The sequence below is a fragment of the Columba livia genome, chromosome 3 (assembly GCF_036013475.1).
Source record: "Columba livia isolate bColLiv1 breed racing homer chromosome 3, bColLiv1.pat.W.v2, whole genome shotgun sequence".
NCBI classification, from domain to species: Eukaryota; Metazoa; Chordata; class Aves; order Columbiformes; family Columbidae; genus Columba; species Columba livia.
Genome location: NC_088604.1, coordinates 48,837,659 through 48,865,014, shown reverse-complemented (window position 1 = coordinate 48,865,014; position 27,356 = coordinate 48,837,659). Strand labels below are relative to the sequence as shown.

The 27,356-nt window shown below is 39.9% G+C and overlaps 1 protein-coding gene across 2 annotated transcripts in view; it reads left to right on the top strand.

The window, feature by feature from the left end:
* Positions 1-27,356, top strand: part of CDK19 (cyclin dependent kinase 19) — a 138,848-nt gene that overhangs the window by 19,969 nt on the left and 91,523 nt on the right. The window contains exon 2 of one of the 2 annotated variants that reach the window (XM_065056657.1): positions 3,173-3,248. The exons of the other annotated variant lie outside the window; for it this stretch is intronic. Within the exon in view, the coding sequence (XP_064912729.1) occupies positions 3,173-3,248 (76 nt within the window). The remainder of the gene's footprint in view (positions 1-3,172; positions 3,249-27,356) is intronic. 2 annotated transcript variants of the gene reach the window in all.

The window sequence follows — 27,356 nt, the reverse complement described above, 5'->3', positions numbered from 1 at the left end:
CCCATTTTTTTTTTTTTTCCTTTGGCCATGTAATACCATTTTATTGAGTAAGCAGAATAGTGTATTTCATCAGATTGCGTTGGCTGACTTGGTATTGAAGTTTTAAATATATTTCTTTCTCTCTCAAATTATCTTGGGATTATTGTTAAATGGGAAATATTACTAGTTAAAATACCAGTTGCTGGAGATCTTTTGGAAAGTGCTATTATATTTGCTTAATAAGAACAGTTAACTTTGGAAAAGTATTCGTATGGATTTGCATTTCTGCCAAACCAAGTCAATTATACTTATTTAAAGGATGCTATGTTTATGATTCTGAAGCTGTTGGTAAAAAAAAAAAAATGTGGGATCTAGAATGTGGTGTCTTTGGAGTTCTGTATCCTCAATACCTATTTATTTTGGGTATTTCATTTTTCCTGTGTTTGCTCAATGTTCATAAAACCCAACGTCCTAGAAGTATGTTGTTTGCAGCTCTGTAAGATTTCCTTCTTTTCCCATATACTATATCTTAAGTTGCTGGGTTGGTTGTTTGTTATTTATTTTTAATCTTTCATAATTTCTCGTTTGTATCTTAAATTCCTGCGTAGGGTGGCTGGCTGTTTGGCGCTGTGAAGCGATGCTGTGTGCCCAGCGCCAGCCTGGTCTCTCTGGGGACCTTCAGCCTGGGAAGGTCTGAGTGGCTGAATGCAGCACCAGTGTTTGTGCAGCCAGTTCAAGGGCAGCTCTGTCAGTGGGGTGTGTGCCCAGGGAAGGATGTGCGCCAAAAGAAGGGTGTCTGCCGCAGTGCTGTAGTGACTGCGTTGTTTTGAGATTCAAGCTGACATGTGTACGTGGGATTTTTCTGTAATGCATAGTTCAAATGTGACTATAGTTTAAAAGCCATGACGAGTTTTAAATGCTCAGAGTTGGGTTTGGTTCTGTGGACAATATAACTTTGTCTTCACAGTCTCATTAAGCAATTTGAGTTATGGAATTAATACATCTCATCTACATAAATATTTTGCATAGGTAGCAGAACCGTGTATGAGAGGGGATGGACATTTATTATTTACTCTTTAAAATTTGAACTAATTAATGAAGTCAAAAGCAATTTGTGAGATAAGGTATGAGCTTATTACCTGTAAAGTTACATATTTCATGGTTCTGTGTCTGCCTCTTGAGCCAAGTTCTTGTAAATTACTAATTTGTGAAAATAAAGGGCTGCTTAGTGGGGAGCAAAGAAGGAGCCTGAATTATCACATCAGTAGATCCTGGTGAATCCTTCTGTTTAGGAAGAAGACATATCCACTTCTGAAGTTACTTCTGAAAATGTACTTGGTGAACAGGTTTTACAAGCTGTTACTGCAGTATTTGGCCTAATTTTAGTAATGGTAACTTCTTAGGCTTTCTTTGGCCCTTGAAAAGTTTTAAGTGTTTCTTTCCCTCCCTGCTGCTCCCCCTGCTTCATTCCATAATCGGAAGTTGTGTTTAAAATACTGTGATATGAGGTGATGTCCTTTTAATTAGCATAGAGGAATAAGAGTTTGGTTTAGGAGAGTCCAATCATGTTATATTAATTTGTCTTGTATGTTGGTTGTTAAGATTTGCATCTAAATATCTGAATGGGTGAATATTTTGGGGGTAGTTGCAAGGCATGTTGTAAATTGCCATCCTTCCCGTTTCTCCACAGAAAAGCTGCACAGAGCAATAATGTATTTCTTTCTTCGGCAGTTCCAAAATCATTTAGGTCCCCTCAAAGTAACCCATTCCTTTAGTTTCAGCTGCAGAAGTATCTTCTGTTCCTCCAAACCTACCTGGAGAAAGAGGCCCTTCAAGGCTGTAGCCAAACAGGCTTGGGCTTGCTTCCTTAGAGATCAATATTTCACCAAATCTCAAACACACTGAAACAACCTGCTTGAAATAAAGCAAATTGAGAGAGGAACAGCAACTATTTCCGAGGTAAGGTGCAGCACCAGAACTCGGGTTTCCCGGTTGGAACAGCTGCTGAGGGATCTCTGCTTCAGAGGGGGATTCACTTTTTGCAGAACTTGCAGCATGTTGAGTTTCCATGTGCAGTCAGAATACATCTGGAATTTTTCTTGTCATAGTTTTGCTTAAAAACCATAGCGCAAAATGTGAGCCAAGCACAATATTAACTATAGATATGCATTATGGGTTTAACTGCTACAGAGAATTGCTGAGGAAAAACACTGTAGTTACTAATACATGTAGGCAGTTAGAGCTTCTGGTCGATCACATTCTTCTGCTCAGCCACTTCTCATGCTATGAATTTTATAGATGGGAACGGCACGGAAGTTGGAGTTGGGCAGGACACAGACCTCTAGTTAAAAACCAGAGAGGCTGAAACTAATTCAAGTTAATTTTTCAGCACAGCGAAATAAAATGGCTTGGGAACAGACGAAGGGGAAACTGAAGTCTACTAGAAATGGCGTAGGAGGTGTATATCGGTGCTTATCAGCTTCTGTCTGTGACAGCCAAATCCTTACTGTTGGCAGTAAGCTGATTATGTTGTATCGCAAGGGCTTTGAGGTACTACATCATTTTCTTGTTCTGTTGGTCTTCCCTAAGTCTCTTCAAACTGTGACTATTTAAGAGGACAGTACCGTGTCTGGGCTGAACACGTTCACGTTCTCCGGCTTTGTGCTTCAGAGCACACAGTTTCATGTGCTGTGTCGGGCTTTGTCAGCAGCCAGTGCTTATATAATGAGTATAATTAATTTAATATAGTAGTATTTCAGAAGTAAAAGTGGACTGACAGTGGCTTGTAAAATCAAGTAAGAACCTTGTCATTTCTAGGAGAGTTTTCCAGGCATGGGATGTAACTGTGTGGCTTTTTCATGATAGTAGACAGTATCCCGGGATTTCAGGAAAAGTGTCCTCTGAAATTGTCTGTAGACATATTTGCAATTATCTGTGTGGTTTCAGAGAGAAATGGATATCAGTTAACAAAGTTTCTTTATATGGAAGTTTTTGTTCGGAATTTTTGAAGTCTGTGTTAAAAGGAAATTTGCTTTTAATATCTAAGTGTATTTTATCCATAAAACCAGATTGACTTTTCAGCTTCTTGATCCAGACTAAATTAAAATAAATTGTTATATTATACTTGTATTGATTGGTGTCATTTAAGTCAGAGCTAAAAACATTTCTCTCTATTTCTTTTCTTTGTGTACAGAAAAGATGAAAAGGAGTATGCACTGAAGCAAATTGAAGGTACAGGGATATCCATGTCGGCCTGTAGAGAGATTGCAGTAAGTCTACATAAATGAAAGTATTTTTACTGACATTATTATTCAACAGATATTTTATTTTTCTCTGAATTAAGTAACATAAAGATTATCGATGTGTTTTCTTTGAAGTATGCAAGCATGAAAGTTACTCAAACATGAGCTTTCCTTAAAATGCTTTCTAAATCATACATTATTTTTTTTTTTCTGTAGTGGAAAGAGGTGTTCTTGCTAGACAATGTTAATGCCTTTTTCTGGTGTAATTTTGTTTTAACTGCTATCATGTGTTGAGAGGGAAATACATGTGAACCCTTTAATGAAGATTTGTTTTAAAAAGAGATGTTTTGAAATGACTTGAAGGATAGGTCAGGATCAAGGGACAGGCTGGCAGGGGTGACACTGTTGTGGGCGTCTGTTACAGGCCACCGGATCAGGCTGAAGAAGTTGATGAGGCCTTCTATGGGCAGCTGAGAGTGGCCTCACAGTCACAGGCCCTGGTTGTTGTGGGTGATTTTAACTTCCCTGATGTTTGCTGGAAGGACCATTCAGCCAGCCAGCCACAGTCCAGGAGGTTCCTCCAGTGCATTGATGAGAACTTCCTCATGCAGATGGTGGAGGAGCCGACTAGGAGAGGTGCACTGCTGGATCTCATCCTCACTAACAAGGAGGGTCTGGTCGAAGCAGTAAAGGTTGAGGGCTGCCTGGGTTGCAGTGACCACGAGATGGTGGAGTTCAACATCTTGGGTGGCAGGAACAGAATAGCAAGTAGAATTGCAACCCTGGACTTCAGCAGGGCTAACTTTGGCCTTTTCAAGCAATTGCTGGGGGAAATCCCATGGGCAAGACTGCTTGAAGGTAAAGGGGCCCAAGATAGCTGGATTGCATTCAGAGATTGCTTCTTCCACGCTCAGGATCAGAGCATCCCCACACGAAGGAAGTCAAGGAAGGGAGCCAGGAGGCCTGCGTGGTTGAATAGGGATCTGTTGGGTATGCTCAAGCAAAAAAGGAGAGTTTACAGGTCATGGAAGCAGGGGCTGGCCACTTGGGAGGAATATAAGGCTGCTGTTAGAGGATGTAGGAAGGCAGCTAGGATAGCCAAGGCCTCCTTAGAATTAAACCTGGTGAAAGGGGTTAAGGACAGCAAAAAGAGCTTTTTCAAATACATAGCAGATAAAACTAATACCAGAGGCAATGTAGGCCCACTGATGAATGGGGTGGGTGCCCTGGTGGCAGAAGATACAGAGAAGGCAGAATTACTGAATGCCTTCTTTGTCTCTGTCTACTCTGCCGGAGGCTGTCCTGGGGAGCCCTGTACCCCTGAGACCCCGGATGAAGCCAGGTCAATGGAGGAGTTTGCTTTAGTCGATGAGGACTGGGTTAGGGAGCAATTAAATAGTCTGGACATCCATAAATCCATGGGTCCAGATGGGATGCACCCGTGGGTGCTGAGGGAGCTGGCTGAAGTCATTGCTAGACCGCTCTCCATCATCTTTGCCAAGTCTTGGGAAACGGGGGAGGTGCCCGAGGATTGGAGGAAAGCAAATGTCACTCCAGTCTTCAAAAAGGGCAAGAAGGAGGACCTGGGTAATTATAGACTGGTCAGCCTCACCTCTGTCCCTGGGAAAGTAATGGAACAGCTTATCCTTGGTGCCATCTCAAGACATATCAGGGATAAGAGGGTTATTAGGGGCAGTCAGCATGGCTTTACCAAGGGTAAGTCGTGCTTGACCAACCTCATAGCCTTTTATGAGAATGTAACAAGGTGGATGGATGATGGCAGAGCGGTGGATGTGGTCTACCTTGACTTCAGTAAAGCCTTTGACACAGTCTCCCATAGCATCCTAGTTGCTAAGTTGAGGAGGTGTGGTTTGGACAATCGAGTAGTGAGGTGGGTTGCAAACTGGCTTAAGGAGAGAAGCCAGAGAGTGGTAGTCAATGGTGCGGAGTCTAGTTGGAGGCCAGTATCTAGTGGAGTGCCTCAGGGGTCAGTACTGGGGCCAATATTATTCAATATATTCATTAACGATTTAGACGAGGGAATTGAGTGTACTATCAGCAAGTTTGCTGATGACACAAAGCTGGGAGGAGTGGCTGACACGCCAGAAGGCTGTGCTGCCATCCAGCGGGACCTGGACAGGCTGGAGAGTTGGGCGGGGAATAACCTGATGAAATTTAACAAGGACAAGTGTAGAGTCCTGCATCTGGGCAGGAACAACCCCAAGTTCCAGTATAGGCTGGGGAATGACCTATTAGAAAGCAGTGTAGGGGAAAGGGACCTGGAGGTCCTGGTGGACAGCAGGATGACCATGAGCCAGCACTGTGCCCTTGTGGCCAGGAAGGCCAATGGCATCCTGGGGTGTATTAGAAGGGGGGTGGTTAGTAGATCGAGAGAGGTTCTCCTTCCCCTCTACTCTGCCCTGGTGAGACCACATCTGGAATATTGTGTCCAGTTCTGGGCCCCTCAGTTCCAGAAGGACAGGGAACTGCTGGAGAGGGTCCAGCATAGGGCAACAAAGATGATTAAGGGAGTGGAGCACCTCCCTTATGAAGAAAGGCTGAGGGAGCTGGATCTCTTTAGTTTGGAGGAGACTAAGGGGGGACCTTATTAATGTTTACAAATATATAAAGGGTGAGTGCCGTGAGGATGGAGCCAGGCTCTTCTCGGTGGCAAACAATGATAGGACAAGGGGTAATGGGATCAAGCTGGAACACAAGAGGTTCCACTTAAATTTGAGAAAAAACTTCTCAGTGAGGGCGACAGAGCACTGGAACAGGCTGCCCAGGGAGGTTGTGGAGTCTCCTTTGCTGGAGACATTTAAGACCCATCTGGACATGTTCCTTTGTGACCTCACCTAGGCGTTCCTGCTCTGGCAGGGGGGTTGGACTAGATGATCTTCTGAGGTCCCTTCCAATCCCAAACATTCTGTGAAACTGTGAGAAAAGTTATGAAAAATTACAGCTGCCATTACAAGTCTGCTTGCTAATAATGTATTTTATTTCAGATTAATGGTAGCTTAGTCTTCTTTAGTACATGAGAACAATTTGTTTTCCTCATTCCTTATTTGTTTTGCTAAGTACAGAGAATTTTTTTAGCAAAATTAAAACCAGCATTAATTGTGTTTTTATTATGTGTGTCTTAGGAGAAAAATGCATTCAGAAATTGCACACTTTTGAGCACAGTAATGCCTATAATTCCTTCAAAGTTGGTAAAAATTAGGTGTTTGTATATGAAGGTAGCATTTGATCTTTAATTGTTTATTTTATCGCTGAAAATATGCATTACTGTCAGTGTTGGATAGAGAGTAAAATTTCGTAATGCAAGAATTACTTGCATTGCAGCAGAAGTGCACTAGCTTGATCAAATATTTGCCTTGTTTTAATGCTGTCACTATGTTGAAGGCTGTTGAAATGTATGTTAGGATTGTGCCTAAAGCTTTTTGTAATCTGATAGTGTTGCATTGAAATACAGGATTCAGGTGTGCAATGCAATATGAGACATTAGGAACTCATGATGTCTGTGAACTGAACAAATCACTGTATAGTGTAGTGCCCACAGTAATTCTGTATGAAGAGACTTAGCAGCTAAAACTCCTATCCTTTTAAACTGCTTATCATTACAAGGTCAAGGTCAATCATGGGTTTGAGAGGTGGCTGCATTGCTGCCAGTTACTTTGCACAGAAGCTACCCAGTGACCCTTTTGCTATCATTTCTGCCTTTGGAGGAAATAAGAAATTCTCTTTTAACATCACTATTAGAGTCTATTCTTGTTACTATAAAGTTGGTTTTGACAGCATTGGGGGATTTTTTTGTTTCTTTGATTCTTGTCCTTTGCTTGTTTTAAATTGTGTGACCATGTATATGATGTGTGGCACAGTCCAAAGGAGACTTTCTTGTTGTCATGATAGCATTGTGGTGTGGAGCTGGTTCTGTCGTACTTGGACACAACATTGTGAGGAAGTAGAGACTGTAATTTTTTTTTTTTCCTCTGATGATACATGACCATTTCTGTCTTGATTTTAATTTAAAACTTTTTTTTTTTTAATGATGAAACTTTGTGCAAAGTTCGGAACAGCCTGGGAAATTTCACAACTACTGTGTAAGTTGCTTGAGTCCTCTTAATGGTTCTTCCTGTAATTCATCCTTGAATATATATTTTACTCTTCAGACTTTACTGTAGAACTCTAAAACCTGAGATAATGTTGCAAATCACTGTTTGCCTCTGAAATTTCAGGTTAGTAAAGTATTAGAAATGTGAAAAATGTAAAGGTGAAATAGTGAAAAAGAAATATCAGCTTTTTGTCATACAGAAACAAGCAGAATCAAAGGCATTTTCCATCAAGAGAAGCAGACTTATATTTAGTGCATTAATAGTTAATCTTGTACTTAAAGGCTTAGATAGATAACAAAGAAGGTAATGTTTACTGATTCAATAAAAGATTATCAGCCTGGAAAAAGAGGCTATGATAAAATGTCATTAGTAGTTCTTTTGATGTTTAAAAATCCCCTTACAACCACCACCTCTAGCCTCCCCAATGCCAAAAAATCCCCAAACCCCACCCTTTCTATGGGAGCTGAGAAAATGAAAGAAGCAGCAGTGCACATGGTTCTGTGTGTGTGTTCAGAATATTTTATTAGCCTGAGGACACTTGATGTTGTGCTCAAGAAATACTTTACTGAACTAAAAGGCATTTAGTTTTACAGTCTGAGACCATCTGATGTGTAGTATTGCTTAGACACTCTTAGTAGGATCTGCTGGCCAACTGTCCCTCGGAGAAAGGGCTGATGGCTCCTCTCTTCTGATGTTACAGGTCAAGCTGATCTGTCTTTGCTTAGGACTTTGGAAAAAAATAAGACTTCTTTTACCACTATTAATATGAGCTCTTCATGGAAAAAGGCTTATGTCAATATTAACTTCATATGGACAGTGATTCCCGGGGCAAGTGATGACTACTTTCTTTCAACTGTAGGGTGATACCTGCTGAAGAAATCCATATTTCAGCCAGTTCTATTGCACTGAATATGACAATACTAGAGGAGATTCTATTATGCTGAAGAATTGTGGAGAGAAAAAAAAAAATAAAAACAAACTCATTTATTTCCTGTAACTCGAGTCTATTCTGAAGGTAACTGAAATGCCAACTACTTCTGTGTTCTTGTTAAGAGGCAGATTATTGCTGGGTTTAAGCAATAGAATTTTTGAAGAGTAGAGCTGAAAAATATGAATGAGAGTTATGAGAGATTTTTCATTTTTACATGATTATTTAGTTAACAAATGTGATACTTTTTTCAGCTCAAGATTTGTGTTGGCTTACTTTGGAACCAATGATGAATGAAAAGTTTTCCTTATTGCTTGAACATCATGGTGGGATTTCTAATTCTTTCTGTAATGTGGTAAAAAAAAATATTCCTGAATTTCTAGAGCTATTTGTAACCAAAATGGCTCTAGGAATGTGTTAATTTGGTTTGCATTGTAGAAGATGGAAGAGAAATAAAATACATTTTTAGACATTAAGGCCTTGAGAAAACTCTGTTCCTCTCCATTCAGAAGGGGAACATCCAAGCATGTTCATTGCAGGGCAGCTTAAGGATCCATTAGAAGCCTGTGCAGCAAAAGAGCATGTGATTTTTGAACTGGATGCTGGGACAGAGTCCATCCTCAGTGAGTTTGCAGTTGGCACAAAACTGTGAGAAGTGGCTGACACGCCAGAAGGTTGTGCTCCTGTTCAGAGGGGACCTCAACAGGCTGCAGAGCTGGGCCGAGAGGAATACTTATGTAGTTCAACAAAGGGAAATGTAAAGTCCTGCACCTGGGGTCAAATAACTCTGGGCACCAGTACGTGATGTGGGCTGACTGGCTGGGAAACAGCTCTGCAGAGAAGATACTGGAGGCCCTGGTGGACATCAAGCTGACCACTGGCAAAGACAGTCGACATCCTGGGTTGCATTAGGCAGAGTGTGGCCAGCAAACCAAGGGATGTGAGCCTTCCCCTCTAATTCAGTACTGCTGAGGCCACATCTGGAGATCTGTGTCCAGTTCTGGCCTCCCTAGTGCAAGAAGGACGTGAGGCAACTGGATTGAGACCAGTGAAGGGCCATAAATATAATAAAGGGACCAGAAGATCTGACAAATAAGGAGAGGCTGAGAGAGCTGGGACTGTTTAGCCTGGAGAAGAGAGGGCTTAAGGATCTTATCAAATACCCAATGACAGGGAATTAAGCAGTGGGAACCAGACTCCTCTTGGTGCCTGTTTACAGGACAGGAGGCAATGGACACACATTAAAATACATGAAATTCCATCTGAATATGAAAGGACACTTCTTCACTGTGAGGATGATCAAGCACTGGAACAGGTTACCCAGAGAGGTTGTGAAATCTCCATCTGTGGAAATGCTTAGAGGCCGACTGGACACGGTCATTGGCTACCTGCTCTACCTGACCTTGCTGGAGCAGCGAGGCTGGGCTTAGATCACAAGAGGTCCCTTCCAACCTGAAAGATTCTATGATTCTATAAAATAATCTTCTAGTATTTCTGTCCATTTAGTAGAAATAGAGCCATGCCTTTCAGGTGTATTTCTAATAAGCAGATAAGTATTTTGTGCTAATAAAATAACATTATACACTACTTGGCAGTGAAATACAATGCAGAAACATTGGTTTGGTAAGTTGGAATAAAAACTTCAAGTCCCTCTTGTATCCTGAGTTGCTCTTCTGAGGCTCTTGACTGATCACTGAAATAAGGTATCTCAGGCAATGTTCCTGGAAAATTTTTGAAGGGTCTGAGCCTTATTCCCAAATTTATTTTTGGGGTCTGTTTGTCACCAAAATACACATTTAATCTAGTACAACAGTTCCCTGGTATGAGTTGCACATATTTCTTAAAAAAGATAAAGCACCAAAACAATGGCAAATGGTTTTCCTCTGACAAACAGTCAGTGTCTTTAGTGCATTCTGGCTGTTCTCTTACTGAGACAGTTGCATGTAAGTATATTAAATATAGTAGGAAAAATGTCCTGCAAACCAACGAAGTATTTGTAACAGTCACTTGCACTGCAGTGAATAAAGTCTTGCTCTGCAATTCTTCTTAACCCAGAAGAGGATGGTTTAAGAATGTCATTTCAGAAGATCATTTTTCCCTTCTAAAGCTCAGCCTGTGGACAGAGATGACGACTAAACACTAAAAGCTTAATGTGAACTAGTGACTTGAGTTAGGTCCTAGGAGGCTCTTCTGTCAACTCCTGGTTCTTTCCAGCTTTTCTCCCCACTCCCAACACTTAGAACTTCCCCTCTTCCAAGGAGTAATTACCAACTCTAGCCATCTTCTCTGTAAATAGTGATCTTAATTCAAAACTTCTTTGGATTTTTCTATATCAGTGGGGTTTTTTATAGCTCAGTAGCCTTTTTTTCTCTGAGGGAAAAAACTATACTAAGCTATTACAGATTATTTAAATGGGAGAAGTAGAGCCACAAACCAGCAGCATTTCTCTCCTTGCTTTGCTTAAGAATGCCCTGAATTACTGCGGGTTTGCCCTGCGTGAATGTTGGGTCTGGGACACGTAACCATTTCAGCAGCCACATCCCGTGCCTGTTCGTGCCAGTCGTTAGTGCAGCTGCCAGAGGCCGTTCCTTCTGGGAGACCTTGAAACGTTGACAGTGCGCTGTGGGACACTGGTGGGAGCATTAATTGGCGTTTGTGTTCGTACTTGCATTGGTGGGTATAGGGTATAATAATTCAGACTGTAATGTTACATGAGTTACTGAAAGCTCCTTCGAACAGCCTAGCATGCACAAATTATTCTCTAGGCTTTTTGCCTATTGATGCAATATATATTACAAAGTGCTAGAGGGTGCAAGTATTTTGGAATCCTCTGTTTCCGAGGGTGACCAGGGTTTTAGAAGCCTTACAGGTTAAACAATAGTTTTTTTTAACCTCTTTGTGTTTCTCAGCTCTCTTGAGCAAGGCTCCGTCTTGCTATATTTACAGGCTTCTTTTCCACCTCCCTGCTGTCCACGGCCTCCCTTTGCACACAGGCAGCTCTTCTGGGGCTGCGTCTCCTTCCTCTTGGCTTTGGGGGTGTGCGGTGTTGTGATGGTGAAGCTGAGCCAGGGAGGTCCTGCTAGACTTGCTGTCTCCATCTGGAAGCACTTTGTGCCTTTGCCGTTGCTGCTGGCAGCAGGGGCACTCGAGGGGACAAGTCGTGCTGGGCTGGTAGAGCTCGTAAAGCTTATTTGCTTTTACCTCTGTCAGGTGTTGCACGTCACTCACAGCTGCCCTCAACTCGCTGGTTGGAAACCGCTTAGTCAAAGGAACTAAATGTGAAGCTACTTAATTTCAGACTGTGGACCAGGCTGGCCTTATAACCCATTTGACCTGTCTCTGCATCGCTTAGGAATGCAGAAAAGATCAGCTATACAGGAATAATGATAACTTTTCACTATTAATAAAACACTTAGAAGATTTCTAATGCCATTAGCTCTCTCCAAATACAGTTACATAGAATTTCATAATAGGTACAAGCGCTCTACTTTGGCTATATTGACCTTTTATTTGACCTTGGCTATCACAACAGCTTGCCGTATTTACTGTTATGTAGGAAAATAGGTTTTCAACCTTGGTCCCTGGCTTTGTTTAAGGCGAGCTTAGGTAAAACGAGACTTTAAAAAAGTTGTGTCCCTGAGTACATTTGCTGTAGGAGATTCCTTTTGAATGTCAAAACTTCTTTTTCCTTGCCAAGATAATATAAATATGTAGAATATTTGGCAATGCAAAAACTCCCCATAAATTCTCTCCTACCTAATTAGAAAAGATTGTCAGATTTGTTTGTGGAAACTTTGAAACTCTACTCCTTCTTTCAATAGCTGGAGGTAGTGTAATAAGTATAAGATCAAAACCAAAAATTGTAAGGGATCTTTATTAAAGAGTTAAGGCGTGTGTTGGCTAGAAGTGTCTGTGCATCGTGATTTTATAAGTATGAATCAGTTGGAAGGAGGTTTTTGGTTTAGCCACATTACAACTCATGTTTTGCATGCCATAGGAAGAATAACAGCTTTCTGCATTACATGGCCTAATCTTGTATAATCTGTGTAATTTAAATGCTTTTTGTGTAAGGGAATACCTAAATTCCTGCTTTGGTTATTCTTCAAAAGGGTTCTGTGAGTATTTTTTTAATTATTATTTTGTTGCATCTAAAAGAACAATTAACTTCATTAAATAAAAAAATACACAGGTAGTAAATCTGTAGTATAAGAAGAGATTTTCATTTTAATCAGTGAAGTTGCCTTTTTTCTTACTGGCCCATAAATGCACTGTAGTGTTTATGAAAATAAGTTTTGCAGCTTGAAATATAGTTTGTGTCAAGTATAATGATGGTAACAGAAGTAGGGCATCTGAAGCAGCGTCAGCTCCATTGCCCAACTACAGCCACCTCCTTCAGCAATTCAATGACAAAAAAGAGCATGCAGAGAAGAAAGAAAAAGGGAGAATGCTGCTTTTAGCACGATTCCTTTCTAAATACAAAATTTGAAGTTTTGGTTTTTTTTTAATACAGAAGTTACTTTCCTGTTTTTGAAGTTGTATCTCTGCACAAAGCAGGAGAGCAATATCAACAAATATATGGCAAGTATTTTAAAAAGAAGAAGAAAAAGGAAGCTGTTGCCCCATTCTAATACAGTGTGAACTGAAGAAGCTTTTGTATGAATTTGGTACTTGACATCAGTTGGGATATAATCCAAATTCTCAGTGCAGCTGACTGGGCAAAATGGGTGTTCAGTGCTGTTCAGGCTTTGTTGTCCACTTCTCATCTTGAATATTCTGAGAGCAAACAAATGCAAAACCAACTGATGGTGCCTTCGGCAGAACTGAACAAAAAAGCGAAGCCAAGCCTCTTCAGGTTAAGCTGTAGGCAGCAATGCACTGAAAGCAAATAGCTGCTTTATCACTCAGATAGCGTAGAACAGAGTTGCAGATAATGCAGGAAAGAAATTTTTAAATACTTATTTGCCAAACTTAAATACTGCTTGCAAGACTGCGTGCATGTGTGCGCATAGGAACATTTACTTATGTTTCAAAGCCTCAGTTGGAATATTTTGTAAATTTGGGGTTATAGTGTCATAAATCTTTCTCTTCTGTGTCTCGTTCTCTCTTTCTCATTACATGTTTTCCTTATGTTCTTCCGTTTGTACTTTCCTATAGTCAAGAAAATAGTTTATAGGTGTTTTCAGTTTATTCTGTGTGGAGATACAAAATTGTTTGAAGGGTGTATTGACTTTACGTGACTCTAGAATGTGCCTTTCTCTAATTCAGTATTACATGTGACTGTTTTTGATGCCTCAAACTGAGAGGCAATGGCATGGGTTTTCAGATGATGGATTCTTTTTAAGTTGGGACTTCTGTTTTCAGATACTGTTACTAAATAGCCCACTTTATTCAGCAGCAGGCTCACATTTTCTTGTTCAGCCTTTCACAACCAATGTAGTAGCAGAAGCTCTTCTTGTTGCCCTCAACATTGCTTGCAAGTGTCGATTCAAGGTGAGCTTCGGCTTTCCTGACACCATCCCTACATGCCTTGGCAATGTTTATAAACTCCTCCTGTGTAGCTTGTCACTCTTTGCACCCCTCTGTGTACTGCCCTCCTTGCACTGGAGCTCTGGCAATCTGTGTAGCCAAGCTGGTCTCTTGATACTTGTATTTTCTTAATAGATCTGCAAGCTTTACTCAGCTCCTTTGCTCTTCAGAGCTGTTTCCCATGGCCATGCACCACTTCCTTCGATAAGCTGAGGTCTGTTCTCCTGAAGCAGGGTTTGGGGTTCAGGGACTTCTCTGAGTTGTAGAGAAGACTTCATCTGATGCCTCATCCTTATCAGGTGGTTCTGTAATGTACTCCCAACACAATGTCATCCTTACAGGTCTCTGTGCTGATCCTGATCCACAAGCTGTCTGAGGCTTCTCTGCGCCCAGTGAATCTGTGAGATAGAAATAAAACGTTATTAGTAGTGCCCAAACTGAGTATATTAATACAGAGCAGAGTTGGCTGCATTGAAAATGGAGCATCAGTGGGAAAATCTTCAGGGCTTGATCAAATGTTAATAAAAAAGTTGCTTTTTTCAAGACATTGTTTGGCATTGGTTTCAGCCCTGTGTGTGGCTGAGTGGATACTGGTTTTAGTCTACCGTCATATTTTACTCTGCAGGTTTTTGTATGTAAATTGTATTCAGCTTTGTTGTTGAAGGCAAGATGTCACATCACCTTTCACTAAAACTTTATTCATTTTGAATTTCATTGTGTTAGAAGCTTCAGTGTGATGTTTGCTTTCTTGTAAACCTCTGTGCCTCTTTTTATGGTAAGCTGAAAAATTCCTTGTTTTTAAATACAGCTTCCCTTGTATCTTATTGAGATTTTTCCTGTCTTTACAATGACTTGATACATTATTCTGTGGGGATTTCAAGACACAAGAAGGCTTCCTGTTTCCCTACCATAGTTAACAGTAGAATAGTAGCTAAATAGGTAGCCTGGATGTCTTTAATTCTGTGATGCATCTTGTCCATAGGCTTACAGTGGGTGGTTTTTGCTATGTAGAGTTTGCTTAGTTTGCAATTTGATAGGAAAGTTGTGAGCATTGTGGTTTTGTTCTCTGTTCCATTTGACCATCTGACTGGCAAAATGCTCCTGCCTTGTAGAAGGAGCATCGTGCTCATCCCTCCCATCTCATTAACAGTGTCAGGATGCTTCCTTAAACCTGCCTGTTGCCTGTATGTAGCACAAACACCTCATTGTGGGTGTATGTATATGCTTAGTATACTTGATCTTGCGCTTTTTCATGTGCAGCCACCCAAGGATACTGAAGTTAGGCTAGTCCTGACAGGTTATACTATTGGAAAAAGTCGTCAGTTTTTTGAATATGTGAACAGTATATTGCAAGAAGCTATCAGTAGAATAATTTTTACTATAGGCAGTTATGAAATATGAGATCTGCTGCCAGTTCTTGAAGACATTTGAGGAAGCCTCTGCCTTTTCTTTCTGTGCTAATGAACTTATCCCATCCCAGTGCTCCTGCAGTTTCTCAGCTCTCATTGTCTTTCCATATTTTCACTTGCTTATTGGATTACTCTAGTTTCTCTTTAACCTCAGTTGCCTATTGTACTATTTTCCCTGCTTTCTTCTCCAGTTATCTCCAGATGTTTTTAATATTTACAAGCAATACAGTGATTCCCTGTCCACTAACTCTGTCTTGGATCCATTTTTGTTTGACTTCTCTAAGCTCCTACTCTAAAGAAGCTTCTTATTACTGTGATTAATGATCTCTCTCTGACCAAACTCTAAGGTTTGTTCAGTATCCTCATTTGCCTTTGTATCTTTGCACTTCAGACTAATAATTGTTCCTTCTTTTTTGACATGTTATTTTTATGTATTAGCAATTTTGTTCTTGGCTAGGTTTTATCTAGTCTGTTTTATTTTTCTGAGGATGAGTGATTCTTGCAGCTTTACATTCTGTCTCTTAGTATTTATTATACTTTTGGCCTGAAAAATATTTTACTGCTACCAAATTGTCTTTTGTACTGTTCCACATCTGAAATTCACCAAACTTGCTCAGAGCAAATACAGAATTCTACTGTGATTTTAAGTTTTAATGGTTTTCAGCTATCTCCATTGTTTAGATTTTCAGTCTGAAGCCAGATGGATCATTTAATTTATTGTTCTTCTGGACGTCTCAAATCCAGACCATTTTCAAGATCTTGTTTTTTTTTCTTCAGTGACTGAAGAGCTTGTGGGCTTTTCTTCAACAGAAGTGGGCCTGGAAAAGGGATCTATATTCCTGTCCTGCTGGGATTATTTAAAATGTTATATTTTTTCTGTGAAACGCTGCTGTATAAGGTGCTGCTGTAGAAGCCTTCCTTTAAGCATTTCCATTTCTGTCTTATAAAATTAAGTGGCCTTGAAGTCCCCTCTAAAATTGCAGGATCTGCAAAACAAATAAAAGCCATGCTTATCTTCTGTAGTTAAACTTTATACTCCTGGTTGCTCTAGTTAATGCTCAAAATGCCATCTACTTGCTTATCAGATGTTCAGCTAATTATTTCTGTGTTGTTCTGCATACTAGCAGAAATATGTGGAGATATAACTTGTCAGAGCATTCCCATACAAGTACCAGTCGTGTTTGCATTACTGAAGTCCTAAGGTGTTCATATCTCTTGTGTGGTCTGTGGTGAACTGATTGCTTATATTTTGGTTTAACAGCCTTTCTCCTTTCCTTGCTTGGCATTTTTTGGTGCTATTGACTTGTACAGACTAACTTGAAGCCATAAGTATATACCCAGGACACAATGTACAATTGCTATTGCACATGCAAAACCAAATGCATAAAAGCAATAGGGTTCTCCTGTGGCAGGGACAGCTACAGCATGTGCCTTTGAGGATACACAATGCTGCTCCTCTTCTTGCAGCCAAGAAGAAGGGAAGAAGGTGAAGGAGGAAGAAAAGTAATATAGGGTGTTGTCAGAAGGAAGATAAAGTGAGATGAATTTAGAGTGATAGGTGAGTGATTATGATTGTTTTGCAGCTTGTTCTGCCCCAGTGAGCTCTCTTCTCCTTTCTGAGTGCTTAATCCTTAGGTTTCACACATCATTTAAGCTTCCATGTTCTTTGGTCTTCCATCACATGCACACAGGAAAAAAAAAATCCATGCATCTAACTAAGGCACACAGAGGAATTTGTCATCTAGTGCACTTAATTGTTGTTAATATTTCATCAATATTTATAAAATTGTGATGAGTTTGCTAAGGCAGCAAAAGGCATCTTCCAAAGGTTTATCTGCTGCTGCTCTCCTTAATTTGGCTGGAGGGCACTGGTGAGTGCTGGTATGGGCTAAGTCCTCTGAGCACTTGAATACCTCTCATAATCCAGGGGCATGGTGGTGAAGGTGACTGTTTTTTGGATCACATTAAAGGGGACTGGGCTGAGATTTCTAGATTTGATGGCACTCACTCTTGGAGTATGCAAAAGCTGCAGCATTTTCATCTTGACAACTTGGCAGTCAGGGCGGTGGAAACTGGCCGGATACAAACCCCCAAAGTGACTGTCCCTTGGCCAAAGGACAGTAACACAGCTGTTACTTCTAATGCATGTGAAAGTGGGCCTGAGTTTATGAGATCTGATAAATATGGGCTTAATGTTAAAAAGTCACGGCATTTGGTTGCATTAACGGCGATAAGGGAGTGTGGGGAGAATAAATATGAAGTGTGGCTTAGGTTGATATTGCCCTTTTATAGTGTGTGATGCTCAGAAGGATTCTGTTGTCTAGGTAACAGGGTCTGTACTTCATTTCTTAAGAAAGATGGAACAGATGTTCTTGCTACAAGCAACCAATTATCACCAGTGAGAATATTGGCAGTATTTAAACTAATTGCTCTGTTGTTGCTTACAGTCCAATTCATATGCTATGAATAGTAAAGAAAATTTAAAGGAAGGAATCTTCCTTGCATAGCTTCTCCTGAATGAGGTTTTCAAGAAATATTTGTGGTTTATAAAACAGTACTCAGTGTGTCTTTTAACACTTCCATTTAGCATTGTATTTTCTTCAATATAATTCACTCTTTTTATTTGCTATTTGTAATGTCTCTTTTATGATCGTTGAGTCCCATTGTTCCATCAAATCTGTGTCATATCACATTAATTTATTTTGCTCATTTAAAATACCTAAAAATCCGAAGTCAATGGAATAAAAGGATGCTCATGGTGGAATGAGAGACTGAGGGCCTTTCCTAAATCATGTAAATCTGTTCTGAGATTTGATGATTTTTTGTGTGTGTATCAGAATCCAGGCAGAGCTACTGAGATAAAGCTTGTGTGCTACAAAAAGCTGGGGCAAAATGGAAGCCATATAGACATGTATATATATGAAACCCCGCCATGTGCTGCTTAGTTGGGGACATAGCATGTGCGTGGTGGTTTATGTAGGTGAGGACAGTGGCAAGAAATAGAGGAGAGCTGAAGGGGACAGTGTGGAACAAGCAGTGCCCAAGCTCTGTCACTGTAGCACTCATCAACAGCACGCCTTGCTTTTATGAAAGGTTGTGCTGAAGTAACTTTGTGTATGAATTAAACTATTTAATTGCTTATGTATATAGAATTGTCTTCTTGAGAGATTATTGTAGCCTTTACAGCATAGGATATGCTCTTGTATTTCATAAGAGATTGGAGGGGAGTTATGTAAATACGTTTTTATACCTGTAATGAAGTCTGGTTCTGGGTATTAAGTAAGAAGACAGGACATTGGGACAGGATTCTCAGGGTGCTGTTTGTGGGTCCTCAACAAAGCTAAGCCATGCCATTATGCATTTTAACGAAACATCTGGCCCGTTGCCTGAACGTTTCCATGCTTCTTGCCAAATATAAAAGGTCTAGTCTATGTTTTTTAGGCAGGGCATTGCAAAAACATGTTTTCTGTCTTTGCAATAATAGGATAAAGGAAGAATCCTTGACCTACTCTTTTTTATCAGCTCCAATAAAGGACGTGCTGTTTTGATTTTTATCTAACTGTGGAAAATGTCATCATGAGTGGAAACAAAGTGCATGTTACACTTCTTAGATTATTTGGCTGAGTTGTCCTATTGTATAGTAGTGACATGTTGATTGGGACAAAATGTCTTATTACATTCAGTTATTTCAGTAACCATTGTAAAACATCTGTGGTCTGAGTAAGAAAAAAGTATTATTTGTGGAGTTTTTTTAATCCTTGTTACCAGGCTACTTGCATGTAACTTCTCATCTTTTGCTTGTCATCCTTCCTCTGACTCTGGCTTCTGGCTCTCTTTCTGTGAACTCTTCTGCATTCATGCTTTGTAATTTAATGCAGATGATGCATCTGGTTGCTTAGCTGGCTCTATTAGCTCGTGTTTGCCCCTTCAGTCAGGGGCAATACTGCTTAAATGTTTGTGTTCACTAGCAGAGCTGCTCTTTTATTGTCCTGTTGTCTCTAATTCGTCTTCTAACCTTTGTGGTGTAATTTTGTCTTTGTATAGTATGCTTTGTATTCTGTTGCTTACACTTCCTTATGATATCTGGTGTTGTAAGTATTCACAACTTATATCCTTTTGTTCCTTCTTGCTTTTCTTCTGCCGATACACTTTTTGATTCCCCTTGTGTTTCCGTGTTCTATCACAGGATCTGTCAGCAGCAATATTTACTACTTTTTCTGCCTCTTTTGTCCTCTAGAGTGCTTATAATAAAATCCTACAATCAACTTCTGTGGATTTTTCACCTGCTTTCATGAGCGTTTTCTCTGTTTTTACAGTTTAATTGTATCACATATCATCAGTCCTAGGTTCTTTTTACCACATTTGACATGCTCTTTGAGGCGTCGTCTTTTTCAGTCTTCCCTTTTCATACACATCTGACTGACTTTATTCCTGAAGGTCGTGCTGAAAGGAAAAAAGAATTTGACAGGTACTATACATTTTTCAATTTTCTGTCCTAGAAATAGAGGCTTCTTCCTTATGCCCCTTTATTTCACTGCAATGCCTCCATTCTCTTATGCCTCATTTTCTCTTTTTCTTTCTGACCCTGTGCTCAAAACACAGATATTAGTTTGCCATCTTAAGAAACCTCACTTTAATGGGAACTAATGCTTAAAAGAAGGAGGAGGGCACATTTGCCAGAGGGTTTGTGGGGCCCTGGACTTTGTGCTAAGGTTAGGAGGGGTGTTTGCTGTGTTGGACACTCTTGTGTGCGCCTCTCGCTCCTTGATATTTTCTGTATTTGCACTTTGCTTTCCCTTCCTCTGGTCTTCTTGCCTTAGTCTTGTTTTTCCTACCTAGTTCATTCCTTTTGATACTCTTTGTCCTATTTCCCACTCCTTGCCTCACCAATGAAGTTTTTCTTTTCCTCTTCAGGTTTGCTAGTGACCCCTGCTTGTTTTCCCCATCCCTTGTGTTTCCCCAACCAGTCATATTCCTCCCCACTGACTTACTATTGTAATTTCTTCTTTCTTTCACCCATGGATGAGAGGAAGTGGCCTCAAGTTGCTCCAGGGAATGTTCAGATTGGATATTGGGAAAAACTTCTTCCCGGGAAGGGTTGCCAGGCATTGGAACAGGCTGCCTAAGGAGGTGGTGGAGTTGCCATCCCTGGAGGTGTTTAAAAGATGTGTGGGATGTGACACTTAGGGACATGGTTTAGTGGTGGACTTTACAGTGTTAGGTTAACGGTTGGACTTAATGATCTTAAAGGTCTTTTGCAACCAAAACAATTCTATGGTTCTATGCATCTTCTTCCCTGGTCCTGTTTCTTCTCTAGTGTCCTCCAAGGTCTCATGTGTCTCATCCCTGCTGATTCTGGCCCCACTGTTCCTCTCGCTCCCGCTGTTGCAGCCGGTGTCCCTCTCCTGCTGGCTGGTTTCGGTCTTCCTGGGGTGGTTCTCCTGACCGACTCTTCCTTCACTGTCTTCCTACGTCTCCCCTTTCTGGAGTGACTTCCATGTCCCTTGCCCCAGAAGGAATCAGCCCTCTCTGAATTAGGCAGGAGAAAAATAGGGGAAACTTTCTCCTTTGTTTAGTGCCAGAGCTATCTCCAACATGCGTCATTTAACAGCTCTAAAGGTCTTATTAGTCCATTTCTACAGAGCATACACCAAATATACGCAAATAACACTTTTTGTTCCCCCAAGGGAAAGTGAAGCATCAGATGACAGTTTTATGATACAAAATTGCTTAACCTGGTTGTGTTTCTTTGCTAACCCGTGCAGAGGTGCAAAATATCTCATAATGCTGAATAACACATGTGATAAAATTATGTTTGCATCTATCCGCGTTGAATTTTAATGTAGTGGAAATAGGAGAGAAACAACCTTAGCTATTTACAGACAGCAGTGGCTTCTTGAACGCTCGTTACTGTGGTGCAGGTTGAGGGGAGAGAGAGAATCTTTGAGTCTTCATCACTATTCTTCTGGAAACATCTCCCAAGTTCAGGAGCAGTCAAAAAGGCAAATTCAAACTCACTAGAATGACTTAAAAGTGAATTACTGGAGCTAAGACCCGAGAGCCAACCAGACTCTGTCAACCTCATAAATCCCTGGTGTGTTCAGATGTTGAATGTCTATGTGCCATTTTGATCCCTTTCCACCAAAGAAAGGATACAGTAGCGCTAGAAAAGGTTAAGGTAAGGGGATTCAAGAAAATCGGTACTACTTCTGTACTAAGAGATACAAAGACTGGGAATCTGTGGGCTGGAAGGGGGGAAGCTGAAGCAAGACGTGGGGGTCTGAAATCACAGACTTATATGGAAAAGTTAATTAGGGAATTGCTATTCAGTGTTTATTGGAACACAAGAGCTTGGACAACTGAAGGAAGATAGCCAGTCTCTCCTCAGTACAACTTAATTTGGAAACACAGCTCCGCCTCTGATAGAGTCTAAACTGGGGAGGAGGAATGTGGTTGGGGGCTGATTGAGCAAATGTACAAAGCCGGTGAAGTGCCTTGATTTAAACTGGTTGTCAAGTCCCTGATCTGGTGGCTTGCTGGAAGCTAACTGTGCATGCTGTGAAGGGCTTGTGCTGTCAATGTGCTGCTTTATGTGGTGTGTTTGTTTTGGTGTGTGTTTGTTTTTCCTTGGTGTTTGCCTCAGCTATATCAGGGACAGGAGAGTCAGCAGAATTAAAATGATTCTTAGATCTGAATCAAGTACCACAGCTCTTACTGCTTTGAGTAGGAACACGCATGTATTACATGTTTTGTCATTGGTGGTGTTCTTGTAAATGGGTAGATGTTTCATGTGAACAATCAGACGTTCCTTGGTGCCCAGGCTGGAAAATCACAGCCCAAACAATTAGTTTGGCAAAGTTAGGAGCTGCACACCTGCAGGAGGCTTGCTGTAGTCTTGGAGGTTCTTAGCAGTGGGTGAATGCCCTATCAGTGTAAGAAATTTTCCTCACTTCTGAAAGATGTATTTCTTTTTCCCTAGGCAGTCTGAAGTTGTTATTCTAGAAGGAAGATGCACATAAATGAACTCTGTCATTTTGGTTAGGATTATAAAAATGTTATTTGCTATCACTAATTGCATGCTTAATGAGATATTCCAGGTCTGGAAGAGTTCTGTTGTAGATCTTGAGAGTGAGTTCCAGTTATTCTTTTCTGCATAATACCTGGGACAGTATCTGCACTCAGTTCTCAGGAAGAAAGTCTAACATGAGTGTTCACAGTATGTTGTTTTCAGGGCCACGTGGCTTTTGCTGCCTATGGAAAAAAGTCAGTTGAGCCCCCAATTGCTTGCAGTGAAAGTTACTTTAGAGAAAGATTATATTCAGTGGAAGATAAATACAGAATGCCATGTACCTAACCTCTCGGGAGGGTAAATATTAACCAGTTAGTAGTTTCTACTAGTTACTGGTTTCTTCATCTGATTACCTACTGTTGTTTCAAAATCTCCCTTACAAAACCGATGTTGTTCTGAGTTCTTATAGGTTGCCATAAGAGTGTACTTATTATATCTTGTTTATATTTGCGTCTTTTTGCTCTCCAAATTTTGTGAATTAGATTAATCCACCTTTTGAGCCTTCCTGAACTGTATCAGTCCTTATTGGGGTAAATACTGGTTTGCTGCAGTCATTGGCTCATTAAAGAATTTTTCATATTTAATTGAAGAATGAGGAAATAGCAGGCTTTAGATTACAAACTGACTTTCTTTATCCAGTTGAAGTCTGATCCTGAGAGTATGAGAGGAGTCTTGTAGTAGGCGTTTAACAACTTGGGAGAGCGCCAATGCACATCTTGTTTTAGCTTGCTTCGCACATTAGGTTTGTCTCAAGTGTGGCTAAAAGGATTGCAGAAAATGTGGGTAAAAAGTGAAAACCTATGAGCAAAACCAGAACAAATTTAATGGGTTATTGTGTTAAGAAATATTGAGAATGATCTAGCCTTGTGCTTCCAGGGTGAAATGCTCGATTTGTTGTAAATGTCAACAGACTAATTGCCACTATAATTCTTGAGTAAAAACTCTGAAAGAGTAATATTCTTAAATGAATCTTGTCCTGAAACAGTATACAAGAAACCTGATTGTAAAACTATGTGCAAAACTTTTGCTATTTTAAACAGACCCGAGTTAATTAAAGGAAGTTGAGAACCCTAAAATACTCAATTTTCTCCTCCAGTCTGCAGGCACGTTCTCACTTGAAGTATAGTATTAGACTCAATTTATACTTGCAACTGTAGGCTTGTCTATTAGCTTGTTTAACTAGAGGTGAGACATTAAAGCAGATCAGCTGAAGTACATCAAACTTTAATGGATGCTGTCATTCAGAACTAAAGCAGCTTTAACTGGATTCCCATAAGGAACAGAGGTTTAATGTGCTTAGTATGTTTTGAATTCATACCTCTGATTTGATTTAATTTGCCATTTAAAGAAGAATTGAACTATAAATTATAAATCTGAACTCATGTCTCCCAGTCTGGAGTAAGGAGAATGAGTACATATGAAGAATGATCTTTAAGTTTTCTTTTTTTTTTTTCCTGTTTTTCACTTTTTAACTGTAAGAAGGTTTTTTTTTCTTTTAATCCTGGAATATGAAAATACGCACAGTTTATGCCACGTAGTACTGTCATTAAAAACTTAGTGTAATGTACAAAATGAAATTATTCCTTCCTGAAAAGTTTGTTTCTGTGATGAAGCATCATGGCAACAAGACGTAACAGAATTGTATGCTGACTGGAAGTTGCTGTTGTGTTGGTGAATCAGCCATCAGTGTTTGATCCAGACTGGGGCATAGGCACTTGATTTAATTGCTTTTCAGTTTCTTAAAGCATTTGCTTTATGCTGCCTGCAGGAGAGCTGATACCTGATCTATCACAAAACCAGTAGATGCAAAGTTAAGCCATCACAGATCTTTTTCAAACAGTTTTGAATCACAGGAGAGAGTTGGATTTATATTTTATGTTATGAGATAAATGCCTTTTTAAGATGCTGTTGGACTTTCTAAATTTTTGTTGGAGTGCTGCCTAATTATAACACTTGATTTGTATTCCTGTGTATTTTTGTATCTGAGAAATACTTGTATGCAAGCTGAGGTCTTGGATGTGATAGTATTTGGCAGCAGCATATTCTTTGACCTTGAATAGTACACCAAGTCCCTTCCAAAGCAGGGGCAGAGTTAAATTCTGGATCTGGATTTGTAACATTCAGCATGCGTGCTTGAGGAGCTGTGTAGGTTTTACCCTTTTTCCCTGAAAACAAGACCTACCCCAAAAATGAGCCCTAGCGTGATTTTTCAGGATTTTTGAGGATGCTTGAAATATAAGCCCTACTCCAAAAATAAGCCCTAGTTGCAGTTAATTTTAAAAAGTCAATGTAAATAGTGTCCAGGCAGCTATTCATGTAAAAAAGTAAAGTTAATTTGCAGTCGAATGCAGCAGGACAGATAGACCCTTCACCAAGAAAACCAGACGCCCTCAAAAGAATCACGCTCAAAAGACCCCATGAGACCCAAACCAAGAAATTCATGATGGAATTCAGGGTTTGGAGAGTTATGATGATGTTCCAGAATTTGATGACATGACCATATTTGAATAAATGTTGATTCTTTTTGTTCAGGAATAAATGTAGATTTTTCTTCATAGAAAAATAAGACATCCCCTGAAAATAAGCCTTAATGCATCTTTTGGAGCAGAAATTAAAGACGGGGTAAGGCTCTTTCTAGGGCGGGGATGCTTTCCTTCAAGCTGCAAGGAGTCACTTCTGTTTACTTGGAACATTGTCACCAAGTCTCATGTGCTCAAGCTGTACCCTTTCCCACACTGTGCCCCTTCCATTCATCAGGTCAGAGCATCAGAGAGGAAGAGTGAAGCCAGATTTGCCACTTGGAGGGACTGCTTTGGTTATTGAGCTGTCAGATGAAGAGGACGTGCCGGCAGCGTCCCAGCCAGCTCCTGCAGAGCCAAATCTGTTACATATGATATGAGAGAACCCCTCATGGATTGAATCTTACGGGTGATTTTTGGCATAGTTTCTGTATCTTGGGTATAGGTTCAAGAGGGGTGTTGAGCAGCTCAGCCTTGTCACACTTGATGTGCTCTGGGTCTATACAGAAGCAAAACAAGGGCATTTTACATACCATATAATAGCTAACTTGAGGATCAAAAGCAGAGGCACAGACTTGTGTTTTTCTCTGAATCCAATAGACGTATTTGCCAAGTTGTGAGTCTGGTCATTATCACTAGTTAAACACAAGAAGTTGTTGGACAGAAGTTTTTTCAAGATCTAGATTTTATTTTAATGATGATTGTTAAATAACCTGTATGATAATTTGTATTGTGTAGTTTGTAATGTATAAACTGTGGAAAACTGGAGGAGTATCAGAAAAATGAAAGCTGGATTTAATAATAAAACCATTAATCAAAAAGGCAGTTAGGTACAGGAGATAATAAGTAAACTTTGGGACTAAAGGGAAAAATAGGTTGTAAAAATATTTTCTATGGGAATTCTTTTCAGGATAGCGTTACAATCACTGCCCGTTCCTTTGCATAGGTTAGAAAATTATTGCCTCCCAAGAGATCCATCACTATGGTGCCATAATTAATTATGTTGAGGTTGTAAAAACATACTTCTGGGCCATTCTTTTGCTAAAACACAATCCCTCTTACTTTGGCTCATGTAAAATTTATCTTTCTGAAGTCTTTTGAGAGCAAAACCTCTGAAAAATGGACAACTGATCAGAATTGGTGTCTAGTCTTATTTGCCCTTCTACAAGGGTTTTGGAAAACCTCTGTTTTTTGGAAAAAACACTGTTTACTTTTGGAAAACCACTGTTTATTCCCTGTGAGATACAGTGCAAGACCAAAGTGTAACTGGTTTCCAGGAAATCAGAAAAGTGCTGAAATGTTAGAATAAGCACTGCCATGGAAAACTAGTTGCAGTTTAAAAACCCAGACTGAATGTGTAGGTTTGTGGATTTGTGTGAAACTACTTCGAAATTTTGAAGATATATTAACAAAGTGGTGTGTTGCTCCTACTGCCCCATCATAAAGACTCTTCTAATAAAGCTTTAGGTTTGAGAGTCTGTGTTAGTTTGGTGGGAAATTTCTTTTATCTTCTCAGTAACAGAAGACATTTATTTTCTAGTCAACCAAAAAGCAACTTCAAGGTATCTTTTAAAATCTTCAGGAACTACAACGTTCCATATGGCTTTTCAGCAGGTTACTTTATATAGATATTTTCAATTTAGTTATTGGTGTTATCTGAGGGGATGAGTATTTTTTGTTGTAGGCCAAATAAAGAGAGAACTCTGAGAGAGACACAGCTTAAAGTTCTCTATACCTCTCAATTGGCAGGAAAATGGTTATTGTTAAATCTGTCAGACTGACCAAATTTGACAACAGAGCTGCCTTTGACAGAAGAGAGAGCATAGATTATGATCATTCTAAAGGAAACAAAGTTTCCTTTTCAAAGATGCAGAAATTAAATTGTATAATAATTCAGATGTATTTTATAGAAATGATATGAAAATAAATGGCATATTAAATACATGCACTGGAGCTAAGTTGATATTGTATGATCATAATGGTGGTATTTCCTTATATAGCTGTATTAAAAATTAACAATGTTATTGTTTCGGAAGTAATTTTACTTTCTTTAAAAGTCTGTGTCATAGTAGTACCATGTTGGTAACTAAGAGATGCAAAGAATCATGATACTTGTATTTCTGCCTATGTTCTTCAAGAAAAATGCTAAAGTTACTTAATTTTCTTTTGCTGGGAATGTCAAGAATTAAAAATGCAGTTACCGTGGTTTCTATTGCTTTATTTTAGTTAAAACGTAGTACTTATAAAAAGTCTTTTGCCAAGCTTTTGTTTCAGAATAATAAAGTTATTTAGCAATGCCAGGCCATTTTCAGCTCCTAAAATGAAAATATTTATAGAATAAATACTTTCTTAATTCTTGTCACAGGAGGAGGGTGTGGCAGGGTTTTGTCCTGTTCCTGTCCTGACATTTGGTGATTTACCGGCTGGATTCTGCTCAGTGTCTTTTTACTTTATCTTTCTCTTGTGGGAGTTTGGAGCCCTCACAGCTTTTGGGCTCTGTGTTCTAGAGAGGTGAAAGGCTGAAGAAAGGAAAATGCTGAAGGAAGTGTGGAGCAGACTTGGAGGGATGTTC